Below are 22,940 nucleotides of genomic sequence, written 5' to 3'. Positions count from 1 at the left end.
TTGACTTGTTCGGCGAGCGTTAGCAATGCGACGTTCGTGTTAGCTTGCGGTGTAATATAGACTCCAGCCAGTATAAACGATGCAAACTCACGTGGCAAGTAAAATGGTTTACAGTTCAGAAACAGCGACTCCAAATGCGGGTTGCAGTGTGTGCTGAGCACCGTGACGTCCGTACACCATTTTTCGTTTATATGGAGGCATATCCCGCCGCCCTTCGTTTTTCCCGATGATTCCATGTCGCGGTCCGCTCGATGAATGTTGAAGCCGGGAAGCGTGACGGCGCCATCGGGTACAGCGTCGCAAAGCCAGGTCTCCGTGAAGCACATGGCCGCGGAACGTCCGAAGTCTTTACTGGTCTTTAACAGAAGATGAAGCTCGTCCATTTTGTTGGGTAGGGAGCGTACATTCGCGAGGTGGATCGACGGGAACGCCAATCTGTGTCCTCTCTTGCGGAGTTTCACCTGAATGCCGGCTCGTTTTCCTCTGTGGCGCCGCTTCCGCATCCATGCGCCGAAAACCGCGGACGCCGCTCCGGTGAGTAACTCGGGGAAAAAACTGAGCGGATTTTCGAAAGTTGGTGACAGAAAGTCCGGAGTAGCCTCCTTGATGGTTAGCAGGTCTCCCCTTGTGTAAGTGAGTCGTGTAAGGTCTCCAAAGACGGACGAAAAACACAAAAACAAAGACAATACTAGAGAGCGCGTTACCGAGGCGACCACACTGGTAGGCGCCATCTTGGAGCAATTTCTGTCATGAGAACTCCTTGCGATCTGCTGCGTTGCCCCCAAGTGGCTGAAGTCGGAGTAAATCATCTGACCTATCAGGTGTCCCCTCGATTTACCATGACCTCGCTCCAGCTTTCAGCAAACACCATGCCACCTCTCTACCCCACACAGGCCTTACAATTGCGCTATTGAACCACAGCCCGGTGCACTGCTACCTAGAAGCTGTCTTTTTAATATCTCTCATCCAGAGCGGGCGGCCACGGAGACTTACATCAGCGAGTCATTGGCCGCAGGTATTATCCGGCCCTCCTCTTCACCGGTGGGGGCTGGCTTCTTTTTTGTGGAGAAAAAAGACATGACCCTCCGTTCATGTGTGGACTATCTTGGCCTTAATAACATCACCATTAAGAATAAGTACCCCTTCCCCCTGCAGCTTCAAATGGACCCCGCCGAGGTAGCTGCAGTCACTGAGTGGCCGACGCCATCCACAAGAAAGAAGCTGCAGCGATTCCTTGGCTTTGCCAACTTCTACGTGTGGTTCATTCGGAACTACAGCCGGGTGGCAGCACCCCTCACTGTGCTCACATCAACCCTAACGTCCTTTCAATGGTCTCAGAAGGCCGACATGGCCTTCTGTGAGCTAAATAAACTTTTTTCCTCAGCTCCTATCCTCATTTATCCAGATCCACAGAGGCAGTTCATAGTTGAGGTCGATGCACCAGAGGCGGGGGTTGGTGCGGTGCTGTCTCAGTGATCACAGACTGATGGTAAGGTCCACCCTCGCGCCTTCTTTTCTCGCAAGTTGTCTCAGGCGGAGAAAAATTATGGGATCAGAGACCGGGAAGAATGGCGGCATTTCCTCGAATACACCGAACACCCATTCATCATGTGGATGTACCACAAGAATTTGGAATACATCCGCTCTGCTAAGAGGCTGAGCTCCCGTCAAGCCAGGTGGGCATTGTTTTTTGACCGCAGAACATTGGCCTTCCTCTGTCAACGCTTCTGGTGGCCCACCATGGAAGATGACACCCAGTTCTTTGTCTCTGCATGCACAGTATGTGATCAAAATAAGACATCCTCTAAACCAAGCTCTGGTATACTGTGTCCACTTCCCATTCCCAGACACCCTTGGTCGCACATCGCCCTGGACTTCGTTTCTGGGCTTCCCCCGTCAGATGGGAACACAGTCATTCTCACTGTGGTGGATAGTTTTTACAAAGCAGTAAACTTTCTGGCACTTTCCAAGCTTCCATCTGCCAAGGAGACTGCCGACCTGTAGGTCCAGCACGTTTTCCGCCTGCATGGCATCTGATATAGTCTCTGGCAGGAACCCCCCAATTCACCTCGCAGGTTTGGAGAGCGTTTTACACAGCGCTTGGTATAGGTGTTAGTCTATCCTCTGACTATCATCCTCAGACTAACGGGCAATGTGAGCGCACCAATCAACAGCTGGAGACGGCGCTCTGTTGCATATCCCAGTCTCGTCCCGCTTCATGGAGCACCCACCTTGCCTGGGTTGAGTATGCCCATAATTCGACGCCCAGCACCTTCTTGGCCATGTCCCCTTTTCAATGCTCCTTAGACTACCAACCTCCACTGTTCCCATCGCAGGAGCATGAGCTTGCAGTCCCTTCAGTGCAGGTCCATATACGGTGGTGCACCAAGGTCTGGAAGCGGGCCTGCGCTGCCCTTCTCCGGTCCTCTGCCATGTCTCAGGTACAAGCCAACCGTCGCCGCATCCCTGCGCCCGCTTACACGGTTGGTCAGAAAGTGTGGCTCAGTATGAAGCACTCAAGGTTGAAGCCAAAAAACTGTCCCCCCGGTTCATTGGCCCCTATTAGATTGTGGCTGTGGTAAATCAATGTGCGGTACACCTTAAGCTCCCTGCCTCTCTCTGCATTCACCCCACCTTCCATTTTTCCATGATAAAACCGGTTTCTTACAGTCCTCTGTCCCCCCCTGTGCCATCCCCTCCTCCTCCCTTGTTGATCGCTGGCCATCCCGCTTGGGCCGTGGACACGCTCCTGGATGTGTGTCGCCGGGGTCGCGGCCTGCAGTACCTGGTTGACCGGGAGGACTATGGTCCGGAGGAGCGGCGTTGGGTCCATGCGCGGTTGATCCTGTGCAAGTCGTTGATCCGCGACTTCCATCGTGCCCACCACCTTGTGTGTGTATGTGTGTGTGTGTGTGTGTGTGTGTGTGTGTGTGTTTGTTTGTTTGTTTGTTTGTTTGTTTGTGTGTGTTTTTGTGTGTGTGTAGGTGTGTGTGTAGGTGTGTGTGTGTGTGTGTGTTTCCTAATCAAGTCCAATCAGTATAATCAAACACAGCTGGACTCCACTGAAGGTGTTGAACCATATCAAGGATCATCAGAAGAGATGGACAGTCCCCGAGTTAAATATGAGTGTCACAGCAAAGGGTCTAAATACTTATGAATGTGTGATATTTCAGTTTTTCTTTTTTAATATATCTGTGAAAAATTTCAACAATTACATTGTTTTTCTGTCAATATGGGGTGCAGTGTGTACATTATTGAGGGGGGAAAAATAACTTAAATGATTTTAACAAATGGCTGCACTATAAAAAAGAGTGAAAAATTTAAGGGGGTCTGAAAACTTTCCGTACCCACTGTATGATGAAATATCAGTGAAGAAAATTATGTCTTTAATATACGTTACGCTAGAATGGCTTAGCCTGCATTAATTTACATGCAGTATGTATGCCAGGACTATTCAACCATCTTTTAGGGTATTGAGACCCCGGGGACCTCCCAGAACACGCTGGACGACCCAGGACTACGTCTCTCGGCTTGTGTGGGAATGCCTCGGGATCCCCTCGGAAGAGCTGGAGGAAGTGGCTGGGGATAGGGAAGTCAGGGCTACCCTGCTAAAGCTGCTCCCCCCCACAAACCGAACACGAATAAGCAGAAGAAAATGGATGGATGGACAAAGATTGACCTTTCGATAAGTACCAAAAGGCTAATCTCTTTTTGTGTATACTTCTCTCTGTCCTCAACCTCTACTCACCTTTAAAAGATTGAATCATATTCCTATTGTTGATATGATTACAGTACAACGTTTTAAAGCAGTCTAACCACCACACAAATGCATTTTATGCTGCAATAAAAATAGTACTTTTTTGAAAAATACTTGATAGACTAAATATAGAAATAAAGCAGTCGTAATAGTGTACTAAGCTAACTTGTGCATTGTAGTTGCAAATGTCCTTATTGTGGGACTAATAAAGGTTATCTTAACTGACCAAGTCTGGATCAGTTCCTCGCTGCTCAGGGAGCAAGGGCTTTTCCTCAGGGAACTGCTTTTCCTTCATCCCCGCCATCCTGGGCAGTAACCTGAAATCACATACATACGCATACATTCAGACAACACTCTATTTTGCCAATAACATTATTTCATGGCAGTTTGTTTTATGTGGTTAGGGTTAATGATTTTATTGAGGCCTATTTATACTCAAAAGTAAGCTTTAAAATGATCAAATGTGGTTTCTGCCAAAAATCGAAATCGAGATGGTTTCATTCGTTTAATTTTGTACACAGTTATGTCTCAATCTAATTTCGAGATTGGTGAAAAAAAATATAGTGGTACATATACAGTAGGTTTAAAGGACAATACTTTAAATTAGTAAATTCCATCTTGTAGATAAAGATGATGTAAGTTAATTTAACTATTTCACCATAATCACTATATTTTTCACTATATATTTATATATATATATTTACAGTACACCTTTAGTTCAGTCATAACTGAACTAAAGGATACATTGAGGAATTATTGTGACATCAAATAAAAAATAAATATAAAAATACAACTAAGATTTGCTCTTGGCTACGTCTTTTCTACGTTGTAAAATAAAATAATAATAATAATAATCACATTTAAAATTCTTTTTGACCTTGGCTGCTTACTGACCCAAGATTATACTGTTATCTGATGCCGGTGGAAGTGCAGTCAACTGTCCTCACAATAACAAGGCTTCTGAGGCTAATTAAATTGTCTTGTGTTTAAGGGCACAGACACAACACACACATTGTCATAGGGAAGGACACTAATACACACTTCCATATAGTATCTAAACCTAGTCACAGAGTGGGTTCAGATACTGTTATGACAATTACACTACCAAAGGGATTGGCAACCACCTCAGGAACACAATTCAAACAAAGGTGACCCAAGGGCTATTTTATTCTATTGTAGTAGGCTTGATTGGTTGACTAAATTTAACATAGTATGTGTGGAGGTGGCCCTATTACAATAAAAGAATGTCACCAGATGAGGAACCTTGAGCTGTGAGAATGTTATTTTATTAATCCTGAAAATTCTCCTCCATTATAACTGGCTGCACTTACTCGCACTTACTACGCGACGTCAGCCGTGCAGCGTGTTAAACCAGCTCACAGTCTTGAAGTTGAAAGTTGTCACTTTTCATTGTAAATATTATTTAAGCTAAGTATTGTTCGTCCTTCAGTGAGTCAGTCCTTACCCTTCATGACCGATTTATGACCGTGCTCTTTGGTATGAATAGTTAACCCACAATGCATTGCGCGTTTAACACGGCAGTAAAACTGTATTCTTAATGTGTAAATAAAAAGTAACAACAATCAAATACACCTTTTACTAAGGAAAATAACAGAAAATAGTGTGGTGACAGTGAAATTGTGCATTTCTTTGCACTTTTATGGTACTGCACCGTCACTGTGCACTGTGTAATAAACTGTCAATTCCCAATCGCTAGCTTCTATTTGTTGAAAAAAAAAAAAAAAAAAGAGAAAAGAAAAAGAAAAGAAAAGAAAAGAAAAGAAAAGATGCAGTCTTCGTTAAATGCATCTGCACAGCAAGACGGTTGTTTGTTCGGCTCACCAGCTTCAAATCTGTTTTTGGTGAGAGACATTGATGATGCATAAGTAACTTTTTTTGGTTTAAAGAAGTAGCTGTAGTCTAATTACTTTCCCAGGAAAAGTAATGCGTTACTTTGCTCGTTACTCAAAATGGCGGTATTTAGGAGTAACGTGTTACTTGCATCACTGATAATGATGCACCCAACTTCCCTCCACCTATGGATTATACAGTAAGTATGGGGACAGCTGGAGACATTTTACCAAAATTAGGCTGCTGTACCTTTTCGCATCAGTCCTACTATGTCCTCTGCCTGGTATTGTAGAACACATTCTCATCCTGACTTTGTTGCAGGAAAATGAGGGAAAAATATCCTTTCTGGAACTGGTATCGAAACAAATACCCAACCATATGGCCTCCACAATTCTATACATGCAGCTCTGATGTCTCATCATGAAAGTTTATAAAGCGATTAGTTCTGGCCTCCCGGGTGCAGTAGGTTACCCCTGCTTCCTCCATCCATCCATCCATTTTCTGAGCCGCTTATCCTCACTAGGGTCGCGGGAGTGCTGGAGCCTATCCCAGCTATCATCGGGCAGGAGGCGGCGTACACCCTGAACTGGTTGCCAGCCAATCGCAGGGCACACATAAACAAACAACCATTTACACTCACATTCATACCTACGGGCAATTTGTTTTTCAATCAACCTACCACGCAAAGATATGAATCTGTGACTTAATGCTTTTTTGTCAATAATGGCCATATTGTCCCGTTGGTGTATATGTCTGTATTCTAAGCACCTGGTTTGTGTAGTTTCAAGGTACGGGTATTCTCTGGTCTTGATTTCTGACACACCCACCACACGTACCCGCATAGTTTGCGCGTAACGACTTGAGAGGCGTGACTCATTGAAGTCTGCATGGCGGGTAGAATTCCCGGAATGTGGACTTTTCGTGAGACATGCCGTTGAAATCCATCTGGGGAAAATGTCTCACTTCAAATGTTAAATCCCGTACTGATATACAGAAATTAGGCGTCCGTCCCCAGTGAGACGTGGCCATCACTCAACTAACAGACTACTTAGAAGGCGCATATGTTTTTGTATTCTCTAATCTTTATTAAATACATATTGTACAATATATGTAGTTTAATCCGGGTTTGGAAAGCCATAAATAATAAAGCAAGTGAGACAATTGTTGATCACCGATCCCCAGCAACCATACCAGCGCCACACATGCCGGCGCATCACTTAAACGGATTTTACGACTGACGATAACCAAAAATGAACAAAATGATTCCAAAACTAACACACCGTCACGCCATCCAGATTACTGCAGTTGTTGTGAGCTGCGCTTACAGACAAACTCACAAGTCTCCATCCAGCGATGTTTGAAACGAAAGTACCACTCGCGGCTTGTGCATGACAATTAGTTAATTAATTTGACATAATATGTCGGCATTTGGTCGTCGATCAGTGTAATGTAGCAGGGACACATCACAGTCATTGGGCAGTCGGTGAGGGGCAGGTGTCCGTCAGCCGTCGAGTCAGCCGCCGGGCCTCCAGCAGCTGTAGGAGCGAATCAAAATGTGCAATATGATGTTACACCTTCCCGGGGCGCTAGACTTACTCCGGCCTCTGGGAGCGCACAAGAGGAAATGTGCTTCACCCACACTTTAAGGCTTCTTTTATGTTTCGTGTGCGAACGTTTCGTTCAGAAGAACAAATCTTTTTAGTAAACAAACTGAACCGGATCAGTTTATAAAATGACTTTAGCTTGGCTGCCGGCGTCAGGTGACTGAGTTGACTGGGAGCGGAAACGGAACTGCTGAAGCTTTCTGTCACTCACTTCTGAATCTTCGATGAATGACCAATAAGCAGCCAGAGTGCAGGCGGGGGGGGGGGGGACTTCATTAAACGTACTGCCATGTGATTTACGATTCGCCAGCGTTTTCACTTCAGCGAATGACCAATGAACAGCCAGCGTCAAGGCAGCACCGTGCAGGTGGGGGAGGGACTTAAGTGAACTGACTGAACTGACTAAGAGCGATGTACTAGTACGATGAGTGATTCGTTTGAGCAATGAACGACGTACTAAGCAGGGATAGCTTTCACAGGCAGCCGTTTCTTCAAGCTAACAGCTAATGTTGAGTCACTCAAGCACATGAAAAAGAGCACATATATTTAAAATAAATGTACAATCCCAATTCCAATGAAGTTGGGACGTTGTGTTAAACATAAATAAAAACAGAATACGATGATTTGCAAATCATGTTCGACCTATATTTAATTGAATACACTACAAAGACAAGATATTTAATGTTCAAACTGATAAACTTGATTGTTTTTAGCAAATAATCATTAACTTAGAATTTTATGGCTTCAACACGTTCCAAAAAAGCTGGGACAGGGTCATTTTTACCGCTGTGTTACATCACCTTTTCTTTTAACAACATTCAATAAACGTTTGGGAACTGAGGACACTAATTGTTGAAGCTTTGTCGGTGGAATTCTTTCCCATTCCTGCTCGATGTACAGCTTCAGCTGTTCAACAGTCCAGGGTCTCCGTTGTCGTATTTTACGCTTCATAATGCGCCACACATTTTCAATGGGAGACAGGTCTGGACTGCAGGCTGGCCAGTCTAGTACCCGCACTCTTTTATTTCGAAGCCACGCTGTTGTAACACGTGCGGAATGTGGTTTGGCATTCATCCATCCATCCATTTTCTGAGCCGCTTCTCCTCACTAGGGTGTGCTGGAGCCTATCCCAGCTATCATCGGGCAGGAGGCGGGGTACACCCTGAACTGGTTGCCAGCCAATCGCAGGGCTCATATAAACACATAACCATTCCCAGTCACATGCACACCTACGGGCAATTTAGAGTCTCCAAGTCATGCATGTTTTTGGGATGTGGGAGGAAACCGGAGTGCTCGGAGAAAACCCACGCAGGCACGGGGAGAACATGCAAACTCCACACAGGCGGGACCGGGGATTGAACCCCGCTCCTCAGAACTGTGAGGCTGACGCTCTAACCAGTCGTCCACCGTGCCGCCTGGTTTGGCATTGTCTTGTTGAAATAAGCAGGGGCGTCCATGAAAAAGACGTTGCTTAGATGGCAGCATATGTTTCTCTAAAACCTGTATGTACCTTTCAGCATTAATGGCGCCTTCACAGATGTGTAAGTTACCCATGCCATTGGCACTAACACAGCCCCATACCATCACAGATGCTGGGTTTTGAACTTTGCGTCCATAACAGTCCGGATGGTTATTTTCATCTTTGGCCCGGAGGACACTACGACCACAATTTCCCAAAAATATTTGAAATGTGGACTCGTTGGACCACAGAACACTTTTTCACTTTGCATCAGTCCATCTTAGATGAGCTCGGGCCCAGAGAAGCCGGCAGCGTTTCTGGGTGTTGTTGATAAATGGCTTTTGCTTTGTATAGTAGAGTTTCAAGTTGCACTTACGGATGTAGCGCCGGACTGTATTTACTAACATTGGTTTTCTGAAGTTTTCCTGAGCCCATGTGGTGATATCCTTTACACATTGATGTTGGTTTTTGATGCCGTGCCGCCTGAGGGATCAAAGGTCACGGGCATTCAATATTGGTTTTCGGCCTTGCCGCTTCCATGCAATGAATCCAGATTCTCTCTTTTGATGATATTATGGACCGTAGATGATGAAATCCCTAAATTCCTTGCAATTGTACGTTGAGGAACATTGTCCTTAAACTGTTCGACTATTTTCTCATGCACTTGTTCACAAAGAGGTGAACCTCACCCCATCTTTGCTTGTGAATGACTGAGCAATTCAGGGAAGCTCCTTTTATACACAATCATGGCACCCACCTGTTCCCAATTAGCCTGTTCACCTGGGGGATGTTCCAAACAGGTGTTTGATGAGCATTCCTCAACTTTCTCAGTCTTTTTTGCCAGCTTTTTTGGAACGTGTTGCAGCCATAAAATTTCTCAGTTCTAAGTTAATGATTATTTGCTAAAAACAATAAAGATTATCAGTTTGCACATTAAATATCTTGTCTTTGTTGTCTATTCAATTAAATATAGGTTGAACATGATTTGCAAGTCATTGTATTCTGTTTTTATTTATGTTTAACACAACGACCCAACTTCATTGGAATTGGGGTTGTAATAGGAGGAGGTCTGTTTTAAATTTAGTGGTATAACCCATAATCTTACTTCTCCTTGCCTGTGATCGAATGCCATTGACATTCCATGACACAAAGGTTAAGTGTGACATATAATGGGTATTATGTGCGTTTTCTGTTTTGTTTTTTTTCTTTTGAGAGTTTGCAGCAAATGTTATGGTATTATGTTGATAGACGTTATTTAAATATGGTGATAAGGATGGTATATTTAAGTACAGCAAAGCTTTTTTGCCACCTGTCCCAGCTTTTTTGGAACCTGTTGCAGCCATAAAATTCTAAGTTAATGATTATTTTCTAAAAACAATATCTTGTCTTTGTAGTGTATTCAATTAAATATAGGTTGAACATGATTTGCAAATCATTGTATTCTGTTTTTATTTGTTTGACACAACGTCCCAACTTAATTGGAATTGGGGTTGTAAATTCATAATAAATGTATATACGTAATAAATACATATCATTCCCTCTGTGTCTCTAATGTGATTATGAAAGCTTTTTATATAACCACGAACTCCCTAAATACAAGCAGCACATCGACTGTCCTCCCAGGGAAAATAATACTTTAGACCACTGCTACACTACGGTAAAAAACGCATACCGTGCTATACCTCGTGCAGCCCTGGGCTCGTCTGATCACTGCTTAATTCACTTAATACCGACGTACAGGCAAGAACTTAAATGCGCGAAGCCTACAGTGAAAACAGTCAAAAAGTGGACCAATGAAGCCAAGATGGAACTTCAAAGCTGTTTAGACTGCACAGACTGGAGTGTCTTTGAAAATTCAGCTGGCAGCCTGGATGACTATACGGACACTGTTACATCCTATATCAGTTTCTGTGAAGATCTGTGTGTACCAACAAAATCATTTCACACATTCAACAACAACAAGCCGTGGTTCACTGCTAAACTTAAGCAGCTTCGCCAAGCTAAGGAGGATGCATATCAGAGAGGGGACAGGGCCCTGTATAATCGAGCTAGAAACCAGCTGACTAAAGAAATTAACATTGCAAAAAGAAACTATGCAGCAAAGTTGGAAAAATAGTTTCGCGCAAACGACTCTAAATCAGTCTGGCATGCATTCCAATCGCTGACTAATTACAAGCGACGATCCCCCCAAGCTGAGAACAGTAGCACACTAGCCAAAGACTTGAATACCTTCTACTGCAGATTTGAAAAGGACAGTTTCACCATCATTCCAGTCCCCAAGAAACCTGCAATCTCGGGTCTGAATGACTACAGGCCTGTCGCTTTGACATCTGTGGTCATGAAGTCCTTTGAACATCTCGTGCTGGACCACCTCAAGAGTGTCACAGGTCCCCTGCTGGACCCCCCTGCAGTTTGCCTTCCAAGCGAACGAGGTGTTCTAGGATGAAGTGCAGTCAACATGGGACTGCACTTCATCCTAGAACACCTCGACAGTGCAGGGACCTACGCGAGGATCCTGTTCGTGGACTTCAGCTCAGCATTCAACACCATCATCCCTGAACGCCTTTCATCCAAGTTTCTCCAGCTCAGCGTCTCACCTCCCATCTGCCAGTGGATTTACAGCTTTCTGACGGGCAGGACACAGCAGGTCAGGCTGGGGGAGGCCACCTCATCCACACGTAGCATAAGCACTGAGGCGCCCCAAGGTTGTGTCCTCTCTCCGCTGCTCTTCTATCTCTACACGAACGACTGCACCTCAGCGAACCCGACTGTCAAACTCCTGAAGTTTGCAGATGACACCAATGTCATCGGCCTCATCAAGGACGGTGACGAGTCTGCATATCAACAGGAAGCGGAGCGGCTGGAGCTGTGGTGCGGCCGACACAACCCGGAGCTGAACACGCTCAAGACTGTAGAGATGATCGTGAACTTCAGGAGGCATCCTTCCCCACAGCTGCCCCTCACGTTTTCCAGCTGCCTTGTGTCAACCGTCGAGACCTTCAAGTTCCTGGGAATTACAGTCTCTCAGGACCTGAAGTGGGCGACCAACATCAACTCCGTCCTCAAAAAGGCCCAGCAGAGGATGTACCTCCTGCGGCCTCTGAGAAAGCACGGCCTGCCACCGGAGCTGCTGAGACAGTTCTACACAGCGGTCATCGAATCAGTCCTGTGTTCTTTCATCACAGTCTGGTTTGGTGCTGCTACAAAAAAGGACAAACTCTGACTGCAACGGACAATCAAAAGTGCTGAAAGGATTGTCAGTACCCCCCTACCCACCATTGAGGACTTGCACGCTGCCAGAACTAAGACAAGGGCGTGCAAAATCCTCTCGGACCCTCCGCACACCGGTCACCAGCTCTTCCAGCTCCTTCCCTCAGGTAGGCGCTACCGATCAATGCAAACTAGAACTAGTAGACATTCCAATAGCTTCTTCCCTCTTGCGATCAACTTCTTAAACACCTGACCTACAATTCCATTACAACATGCTGGCAATCTTTTGTATTTTATGACTTGAGTTCGTTGTCACATTTCTGTGGGGACAATTATGTATTACTCGTGCACTCACTGTAGTTGTCTCGCCATGCTGCACTATTTGCATATAATGGCCACTCATGCCAGAGTAGCATCTGCTCCATTTGCACACTGATTGAGGAGTATCTGTAACATTTGCACAACCAACATTGTCCCAGATCATCGCACTACTCGTCACTTTAAACCGCTTACGCTCCTTGAAGTCTCAGCGCCCTTTGGAGATAACTAGTAACCCTTTACTGCTCAGTGACTGTTTTTTTTTGTTTTGTTTGTTTTTTGTCAATGTCTTTCTGTCTCCAAAGTGTTCTGTAAATTGACTGTCTGTTGTCGTACTAGAGCAGCTCCAACTACCGGAGACAAATTCCTTGTGTGTTTTTTGGACATACTTACATACAAATAAAGATGATTCTGATTCTGATAATAATAATAATAATAATAACAACAATACATTAAACTTATATAGCACTTCTCAAGACACTTAAAGATGCTTTCCACTAATCAGATGACAATAACAGTAAGGTGAGTGAGCAGGAAGCCCAGGTGGTGGGTGCTGGTGGGATGAAGAAAAGTCACACCGACCGGTGAGAGCCTAGCGAGAAGTAAGGGGAAGCGGAAGGATGTTCGGTGGCTGAGCTCGCTGCATGCATGTTCACGAGTCACAACCGAAGCCAGAGATGGGTACAGTAGGTGATAATTTTGCTAGTTGTTTTTTTTGTTTGTTTGTTTGTTTTTTAAATGGCGGCACGGTAGACGACTGGTTAGAGCGTCTGCCTCACAGTTCTGGGGACAGGGGTTCAATCCCCAGCCCCGCCTGTGTGGAGTTTGCATGTTCTCCCCGTGGGTTTTCTCCGGGCACTCCGGTTTCCTCCCACATCCCAAAAACATGCATGTTAGGTTAATTGACAACTCTAAATTGCCCGTAGGTGTGAATGTGAGTGCAAATGGTCGTTGGTTTGTATGTGCCCTGCGATTGGCTGGCAACCAGTTCAGGGTGTACCCCGCCTCCTGCCCGATGATAGCTAGGATAGGCTCCAGCATGCCCGCGACCCTTGTTAGGAGAAGCGGCTCAGAAAATGGATGGATGGATGGTTTTTAAATCTCCCCACCTTTCCTAGTTTATAATATGTGACAACAACATCGCATAGTCCTTCGGTGAATGTGTTGAGTGAACGTGAACCTCAGGGAAGGATAATTAACTGAATGAGGAAGCACTTGAATGTTTTTGTGAAAAAGAACTGCACGAATCTTTTGAACAAATCTTGTTAAAGAACTGCTTCGAATGATTCAGTACACTAAAAAGAACTGCTGTGCCGATCACTAGCGCGGGGGGCGACCGCACTGACGTCTCTGCAGCTATCCCGCCCGCAATTTTCCTTTATACTCTAGCGCAACCCATGCGCGGTGTTTTGAAAATGTGCTGCCGTTCTTCTCCAAGTCGGGGGTGTCGCTACGGCTGGTGTTGACTAGGACACCACAGGGTGGCGTTTCCTCTGCATTTTATGGCCAATTCCGGTAGCTGTTTTTACTCTCCGGAACAAGGAACAAAGCAACAGCAATGGCGACCGTGGAACAGTGCCTGCTAGAACAAATAGACCTAGATGACCAAATGATGCGTTTAATTATATTGCAAAATCGATCAAGAAGGCAGTGGCGTAGGTGTTTTGTATTTAAAAGACGGCGGTATTGAGGAACCAAGGGGAAAGCTGTACGTCATCACAGCATGTGACTAAAAACAGACCAATCACGAGATGATCTCTGCGGCATTCTACGCACGGCAACAACTTGCACGGCCCAATGCATCGGTCACATCATCCAATGCGGGCGCTGTCACCCGCACTAACGCAGGAATATAAAGAGGCCTTTAGCGTCACTCCACCCAAAGTGCGCACATTTTGCAAATGTAGTTTCTCACAAAATAATGTAAGAAATCTAAATACTGTATTCATATTTTTTCCTTTAAGTTCCTTTAACATTGTTTTTTTTTATTTGAAATGATAATTTTCTAAACACAACCTTCAATTTAGGAAATGTTAGTTTTGCTCAGTCACACTGTCTTTCTGGGGTTGTTTAAGTTGACTCTTAACCAAGCTGAATTATATTTAATAGTTAATATTTTTTACTTGTAAAATGTATATGTAAAGTTAAAGAAAGAACACACAAAACAGTGCTGGAATGTTGTGTACTTTCCACTGTAAGTATTGGCACTGACACCCCAGGGTCACACACTTCATCAGCTGCTGGGAGTAACTGGAAGTGACATCTGGGCTTTGTCACTTTAGAGCTTGAGATACAAAACGCAGATTGTGCTGGATGAATTCCAGAGAGAGAACAAACAGGACAAACGATGCTGTGGAGTAAGAAAAGTAGACCAATATACAGTAGATACAAAGACTTCGCATGAACCTACACCAGTCAAAAATCAACTATGGCTCGACTAAATAATGAAACTTGTCGACTTCAGTTGCATAAGTACACACTTAGGTACGTCACTACCAACATGAGTGAAGCTGTGTCACCTGTTACTCTTTTTAGTATTGGGTTATTTTCAGTTGACCTATTTCATCATGAAATATGAAAACAATCTAGCTGGTGGAAAACACGGTAGACAGTGATCACTTGCATTGGGCTTTACTTTGATTTAAAAAAAGAGTCATGCGATGTTTTACGGTATGTTGTATGTTCAAGAGCAGCACGGTAGACGACTGGTTAGAGCGTCAATCCCCGGCCCCGCCTGTGTGGAGTTTGCATGTTCTCCCCGTGCCTGTGTGGGTTTTCTCCGGGCACTCCGGTTTCCTCCCACATCCCAAAAACATGCATGGTAGGTTAATTGATAACTCTAAATTGCCCGTATGTGTGAATGTGAGTGCAAATGGTTGTTTGTTTGTTTGTGCCCTGCGATTGGCTGGCAACCAGTTCAGGGTGTACCTCGCCTCCTGCCTTGGTGAGTGTGGTGTATGTCTGACTGTCATGGTTGTGTGTTCCGGTTTTTGTCTTCCCCGTTTCATACACACCTGCTCCTGAGAGCATCTTCACCACCTGTGCCTCGTTCACCCTAATTACACCTTGCATTTAACCTCGTGTCTCATTCTTTCTCGTCGCCAGTTCGTTGTACCTTGTCGTCACGTTCCAGCATTCCTTGTTTCCACGTCAATGACTCACAGTAAGACGAGACCCTGTTCCGATTCTTGACCTCGCCTTTTTGCCTCATGTTTTTGGATACTGTTGCATTTTTTGGATTGCCTGCTTGTGTACCAAACTCTGCCCGTATATTTAACCTCTCTTTCTTGAAACTGTCCATTTGTTTTGGAGTCATGCATTTTTGGGTCCTATCCTCTGTTCCGTTCATGACAGAAGGAACTGGCCATAACATGGACCCAGCAGACTCCGACCTGGTGCGCAAAGCCCTTCAAGCGCAGGGTCAACGCCTCTTGAAGCAGGCTGAGCAGCTTGCTGCGCTCCACCTTCATCTAGAGCAGACATGCCCAAAGTCCGGCCCCCGGGCCAAATCCGGCCCGTGTTCATATTTCCACTGGCCCGAAGCCTGTCATAAAACCAATAATATGTGGCCCGGCAGTCCAAAATACACGCGCAATTTTATATTTCACCACAGGATGGCAGTAAACTTGTGGCTGAACTCTCGCGGGGCCGTTTTGCGCATGATCTGTTTTTTGGCCATTTCTAAAATGGCAACTGGAAGTAAGAAAAGAAAAGTTGATAGCGAGGGCCGACGTTTCCGGGACAAATGGAAGTCTGAATATTTTTTCACTGAGTTTAGAAACAACTGCGTCTGCCTAATTTGCCAAGAGACTGTGGCTGTGTTCAAGGAGTTCAATATAAAGAGGCACGACCAGACGGAACATGCTAATTACGACAAGTTAACTGGGAACGAACGCAGTGAAAAATTGAAGCAACTGGAAGCTGGTTTAACGGCACAGCAACACTTTTTCACAAGAGCCAGTGAGTCGAATGAAAATGCAACAAAGGGAAGCTATGAGGTGGCAACGCTGACAAGCACTGCAAACCTTTTACTAAGGGTGAATTTATTAAAGACTGTGTGATGAAAATGGTGGAGAACATTTGTCCTGAGAAAAAGCAACAGTTCGCCAATGTTTTCCTGGCTCGTAGCACTGTGTCACGAAGGATCGAAGAAGTTTCTTCTGATATTAAGAGACAGTTGGACGCAAAAGGAGTGGTGTTTGAATTTTTTTCGTGAGCCTGTGACGAAAGCACGGATGCATCCGACAGAGCTCAGTTACTGACTTTTTTTAGAGGAGTGGACAGTGAAATGAACGTGCGTGAAGAGCTACTTGACCTCCAGAGCCTTAAGGACCAAACAAGAGGGAAATATTTATTTGCTTCTGTTTGTTCCGCCGTACATGACATAAAATTAAAGTGGAATAAAATCACGGGGATTATTACGGATGGCGCACCTGCCATGGTTGGCGAGCACAGTGGATTATCAACCCTAGTGTGTAACAAAGTAAGCGAAGAAGGAGGTAAAGCTAAAAAACTCCATTGTATTATTCACCAAAAAGTTCTATGTGCCAACCGTTTCCGTGGATCTCAGTGACGTTCCAGCCCACCTGCAGTTGGAGCTCATTGAGCTGCAGTGTGACAGAGTGTCGCAGCCGGTACCAACAACTACCTCTTGTCAAGTTTTACCAGCAGCTGGATAAAGACAGGTTCCAAGAGATTCGTACATTTGCTAAGAAAATGTTGAGCTTGTTTGGCTCGACATACTTGAGTGAGAAGACATTCTCAGTCATGAACATGAATAAGAACCGCGTGAGGAGAGGAAAACGAGCCGGCATTCAGGTGAAACTCCGCAAGAGAGGACACAGATTGGCGTTCCCGTCGATCCACCTCGCGAATGTACGCTCCCTACCCAACAAAATGGACGAGCTTCATCTTCTGTTAAAGACCAGTAAAGACTTCGGACGTTCCGCGGCCATGTGCTTCACGGAGACCTGGCTTTGCGACGCTGTACCCGATGGCGCCGTCACGCTTCCCGGCTTCAACATTCATCGAGCGGACCGCGACATGGAATCATCGGGAAAAACGAAGGGCGGCGGGATATGCCTCCATATAAACGAAAAATGGTGTACGGACGTCACGGTGCTCAGCACACACTGCAGCCCGCATTTGGAGTCGCTGTTTCTGAACTGTAAACCATTTTACTTGCCACGTGAGTTTGCATCGTTTATACTGGCTGGAGTCTATATTACACCGCAAGCTAACACGAACGTCGCATCGCTAACGCTTTAACAAAGCTAAACTCAACCACGAACTCCCTAAATACAAGCAGCACATCGACTGTCCTACCAGGGAAAATAATACTTTAGACCACTGCTACACTACGGTAAAAACCGCATACCGTGCTATACCTCGTGCAGCCCTGGGCTCGTCTGATCACTGCTTAATTCACTTAATACCGACGTACAGGCAAGAACTTAAATGTGCGAAGCCTACATTGAAAACAGTCAAAAAGTGGATCAATGAAGCCAAGATGGAACTTCAAAGCTGTTCAGACTGCACAGACTGTAGTGTCTTTGAAAATTCAGCTGGCAGCCTGGATGAATATACGGACACTGTCACATCCTATATCAGTTTCTGTGAAGAGGTTTGTGTACCAACAAAATCATTTCGGACATTCAACAACAACAAGCCGTGGTTCACTGCTAAACTTAAGCAGCTTCGCCAAGCTAAGGAAGATGCATATCAGAGCGGGGACAAGGCCCTCTATAATCGAGCTAGAAACTAGCTTACTAAAGAAATTAACATTGCAAAGAGGATCTATGCAGCAAAGTTGGAAAAACAGTTTAGCGCGAACGACTCTAAATCAGTCTGGCATGCATTCCAATCGCTGACTAATTACAAGCGACGATCCCCCCAAGCTGAGAACAATAGCACACTAGCCAACGACTTGAATACCTTCTACTGCAGATTTGAAAAGGACAGTTTCACACCACACACCCACCCGGCCGCACTCGTGACCACAACCACACCTCTGACTTCTGCATTAACCATCCATGAACAGGATGTGAGACGCATCTTCAAACAACAGAAGATTAACAAAGCGGCAGGGCCCGGACCATGTGTCCCCATCCTGCCTCAAAGTCTTCGCGGACCAGCTCGCTCCAGTCTTCACTCAGATCTTCAACAGATCTTTGGAAATGTGCGAAGTTCCATCCTGTTTCAAACGCTCCACCATCATTCCAGTCCCCAAGAAACCTGAAATCTCTGGTCTGAATGACTACAGGCCTGTCGCTTTGACATCTGTGGTCATGAAGTCCTTTTGAACGTCTCGTGCTGGACCACCTCAAGAGTGTCACAGGTCCCCTGCTGGACCCCCTGCAGTTTGCCTACCAAGCGAACAGGTCTGCGGATGATGCAGTCAACATGGGACTGCACTTCATCCTAGAACACCTCGACAGTGCAGGGACCTACGCGAGGATCCTGTTCGTGGACTTCAGCTCAGCGTTCAACACCATCATCCCTGAACTCCTTTCAACCAACCTTCTCCAGCTCAGCGTCTCACCTGCCATCTGCCAGTGGATTTACAGCTTTCTGACGGGCAGGAAACAGCAGGTCAGGCTGGGGGAGGCCACCTCATCCACACGCAGCATCAGCACTGGGGCGCCCCAAGGTTGTGTCCTCTCTCCGCTGCTCTTCTCTCTCTACACGAACGACTGCACCTCAGCGAACCCGACTGTCAAGCTCCTGAAGTTTGCAGATGGCACCACTGTCATCGGCTTCATCAAGGACGGTGACGAGTCTGCATATCGACAGGAAGCGGAGCGGCTGGAGCGGTGGTGCGGCCGACACAACCTGGAGCTGAACACGCTCAAGACTGTAGAGATGATCGTGGACTTCAGGAGGCATCCTTCGCCACAGCTGCCCCTCACGTTGTCCAGCTGCCTTGTGTCAACCGTCGAGACCTTCAAGTTCCTGGGAATTACAATCTCTCAGGACCTGAAGTGGGCGACCAACATCAACTCCGTCCTTAAAAAGGCCCAGCAGAGGATGTACTTCCTGCGGCTTCTGAGAAAGCACGGCCTGCCACCGGAGCTGCTGAGACAGTTCTACACAGCGGTCATCGAATCGGTCCTGTGTTCTTCCATCACAGTCTGGTTTGGTGCTGCTAAAAAAAAGGACAAACTCCGACTGCAACGGACAATCAAAACTGCTGAAAGGATTGTCGGTACCCCCCTACCCACCATTGAGGACTTGCACGCTGCCAGAACTAAGACAAGGGTGTGCAAAATCCTCTCGGACCGTCTGCACCCTGGTCACCAGCTCTTCCAGCTCCTTCCCTCAGGTAGGCGCTACCGATCAACGCAAACTAGAACTAGTAGACATTCCAACAGCTTCTTCCCTCTTGCGATCAACTTCTTAAACACCTAACCTATAATTCCATTACAGCAAGCTGGAAATGTTTTGACTTGAGTTCGTTGTCACATTTCTGTGGGGCCAATTATGTATTACTTGTGCACTCACTGTAGTTGTCTCGCCATGCTGCACTATTTGCATTTACTGGCTACTCATGCCAGAGTAGCATCTGCTCCATTTGCACACTGATTGAGGAGTATCATTGTCCCAGATGATCGCACTACTCGTAACTTTAAACCGCATACACTCCTTGAAGTCTCAGTGCCCTTTGCACAATGGTCATTGCACCGGACTATTGCAGTATTAGTCTTTCGAACTGCTCTAAGTGCTAGAGGACTCTGCATCTTTTTGCACAATTATTTTTTGTCAATGTCTTTATGTCTCCAAAGTGTTCTGTAAATTCACTGTCTGTTGTACTACTCCAACTACCGGAGACAAAGTCCTTGTGTGTTTTGGACATACTTGGCAAATAAAGATGATTCTGATTCTGAATATGCTTCAAAAGAAGGAACCAGCTGGCGCAGCACCCGATGCCGCCACTGTACCATCGTTTCCTGGAGAAGCAGCCACCTTCGCTGCTTTCTGCCCACAGCGCTCTCGACCGGAGTGGTTCTCTGGAGATTCTGGGACTATTAAGCCGTTCATCACTCAGTGCGAACTCCACTTTGAGTTGCAGGCAGTTGCCTTCCCCACCGAGCGGGCAAAAATCGCTTTCGTCATTTCCCACCTGACTGGTCGTGCGGAGCCGTGGGCTACTGCTGAATGGAGCCACAATTCCGCTGCGTGTGATTCGTGGTCTTTGTTCGTAAAGACTATGGAGCAAATTTGTCAGTTTTCCACACCAGATCGTGAGGCAGCTCGCTCCCTTGTCACCTTACAACAAGGCAAGCGCAGGGTGTCAGATTACGCGATTTAGTTTCACATTCTAGCAGCTGAGAGTCAGTAGAATAATAGGGCACTACTCGATGCATTTTTTCAAAGACTATCCCCCACCGTCAAGGATCATTTGGTCCCGCTAGACCTGCCGACCGACTTGGACACTCTCATCGCTCTCGCTGTAAAGATCTACAAGAGGCTTTTGGATCGCGAGCTGGACGGAGTTTGGCAGAGGGCTGTGTCACTGCGCACTTGGAGGACGAGCCACGGTGACCAGCCAAACCAAGGAAGATCCCCTGTTTCCGGTCTCAACCCACTGGCTAGCGTTACCACGGATGAACCCATGCAACTGGGCAGGTTCCGACTCTCCCCTGAGGAACGTCAATGCCGGCTGAGGGAAGGGCGGTGCTCTTACTGCGGGCAGTTGGGTCATTCCGTGAGCAACGTCAAGGTTGACAGTACCGGTAGCAAGGGCACGGGAGAGGTGAGTCTGAATTTCACTAAGGAAGACCCTGCCCAAGTTCTTCCTAAAGTGACACTATGCTCTTCTGATCAAGAAATTCATACACCTGTATTAATTGACTCTTGTTCTGACGCAAACTTACTCAACTCCCTCCTTGCTAGACGTATGCACCTTAGAACCTTTCAAATAAAACGCCACCGCAATCCCTATGCTGCAGATGGCAGATCACTCACCGCACCCAAACACTCACATTGACATTTCCTGATTCTCACTCGGAACGCATTAGTTTTCATGTTTTTGTCGCCATGAATCATGACCTTATTTTGGGGAACCCATGGTTGAAATTACATAAAACCCCATCTGGGGATCCTAAATGGCCTCCTGACATTAAAGATGTTTTTTCCAAATCTAAGGCCAAATCCCTTCCACCCCACAGACCTTATGACTGTGCTGTTGCCTGGAACCACACCCCCACGATGGAGGTTATTCTCTTTTTCAGGGCTGGAACACAAGGCTATGACGGAGTATGTGGATGAATCACTGGCAGCCGGGATTATTCGCCCATCTTCATCCCCTGCGGGAGCCGGATTTTTCTTTGTGGGCAAGAAGGACAACACTCTGCGACCCTGTATCAATTACCGGGGTCTCAACGACATAACAGTGAAGAACAGGTACCCTCTTCCTCTCATCTTCCCTGCCTTTGAGTTCCTGGAGGGAGCCAAGGGTTTCACCAAACTCGACTTAAGAAATGCATATTATTTAGTCAGGATAAAGGAGGGGGATGAATGGAAAACAGCATTCAACACACCAACGGGACAACGAGTATTTGGTGATGCCTTTTGGACTAACTAATGCTCCAGCTGTGTTCCAGAACTTTGTCAATGATGTCCTGCGTGACATGTTGAATGTGTATGTTTTTGTATATTTGGATGATATTTTGATATTCTCCCCTTCTGAGGAGACTCACATCATTCATGTCCGCTCTGTGTTGCAGCAGTTACTGCAGAAGGAACTATACGTCAAGGCTGAGAAATGTGAGTTCTACAAGGTGTCCGTTTCTTTTCTGGGGTTCATGCTGGCTCCAGGTGAAATCAAAATGGACCCTTGCAAAGTTGATGCCGTGACTAATTGGCCAACTACCATGTCGCGCAAAGATGTACAAAGGTTCTTAGGGTTCGCAAACTTCTACAGAAAATGTATCAGAAATTTCAGTTCTATAGCCTCTCCTTTGCATGATCTTACCTCGCCACACAGACCTTTTGTATGGAACCCGCTTTGTCAGGCAGCTTTTCAGAATCTTAAATCGAGCTTTACCTCCGATCCCATCCTCACTTTGCCAGATCTCAAACAGCAGTTTGTGATATAAGTCGATGCGTCTGATGCCGCTATAGGAGCGGTGCGCTCCCAGAAATGTCCCAAGGATGGTAAATTACATCCTTGTGATTATCTCTCCAAAAAACTGACCCCAGCCGAGAGAGATTATGACATTGGTGACAGTGAACTGCTGGCAGTCAAGGTGGCTTTGGTGGAGTGGAGGCACTGGCTAGAGGGGGCACATACTCCGTTTTTAGTATGAACAGATCACAAGAACCTGGAATATATTAAGTCTGCTAAGAGAATAAATGCGAGGCAGGCTAGAAGGGCTCTGTTTTTCACGAGATTCAATTTCACATTATCCTACCGACCTGGTTCTAAAAATGGTAAGCCAGATGCTTTATCGCGCATTTTCTGCGTAGGGAATTCTTTGAAAAAAAGAACTCGGCGAGTTTGGCTCTCCTCCATGCATTTTCCACTCCGGGTGGAGTCCCGGAAGCTCGCTCCCAGGTTTGTTGGGCCCTTCCCATCACAAAGATAATCAACCCTGTCACCGGGAAGCTTAGGCTCCCAAGGTCGATGCGGGTCCACCCTGCTTTTCACGTCAGCCTGCTCAAGCCAGCCCGGGTATCCCCTCTGGTCCCGCCGGTGGAACAATTCACCCCAATTTGGTTAGAGGTTCTGCTGTGAGTGTGT

General features: G+C 46.1%; 1 protein-coding gene across 4 annotated transcripts in view; it reads right to left on the bottom strand.

Annotated features, from left to right (window-relative positions):
- The window catches only part of ndrg4 (NDRG family member 4), an 86,117-nt gene that overhangs the window by 41,855 nt on the left and 21,322 nt on the right, over positions 1-22,940 (bottom strand). For all 4 annotated transcript variants that reach the window (XM_061677313.1, XM_061677314.1, XM_061677315.1 and 1 more), the window contains exon 2: positions 3,984-4,074. In XM_061677313.1, coding sequence (XP_061533297.1) covers positions 3,984-4,061 — 78 coding nt within the window. In that variant the 5' untranslated portion in view covers positions 4,062-4,074. The remainder of the gene's footprint in view (positions 1-3,983; positions 4,075-22,940) is intronic.

The sequence above is a fragment of the Phycodurus eques genome, chromosome 5, assembly GCF_024500275.1.
Source record: "Phycodurus eques isolate BA_2022a chromosome 5, UOR_Pequ_1.1, whole genome shotgun sequence".
NCBI lineage: Eukaryota > Metazoa > Chordata > Actinopteri > Syngnathiformes > Syngnathidae > Phycodurus > Phycodurus eques.
This window is presented reverse-complemented; position numbering and strand designations above follow the sequence as displayed.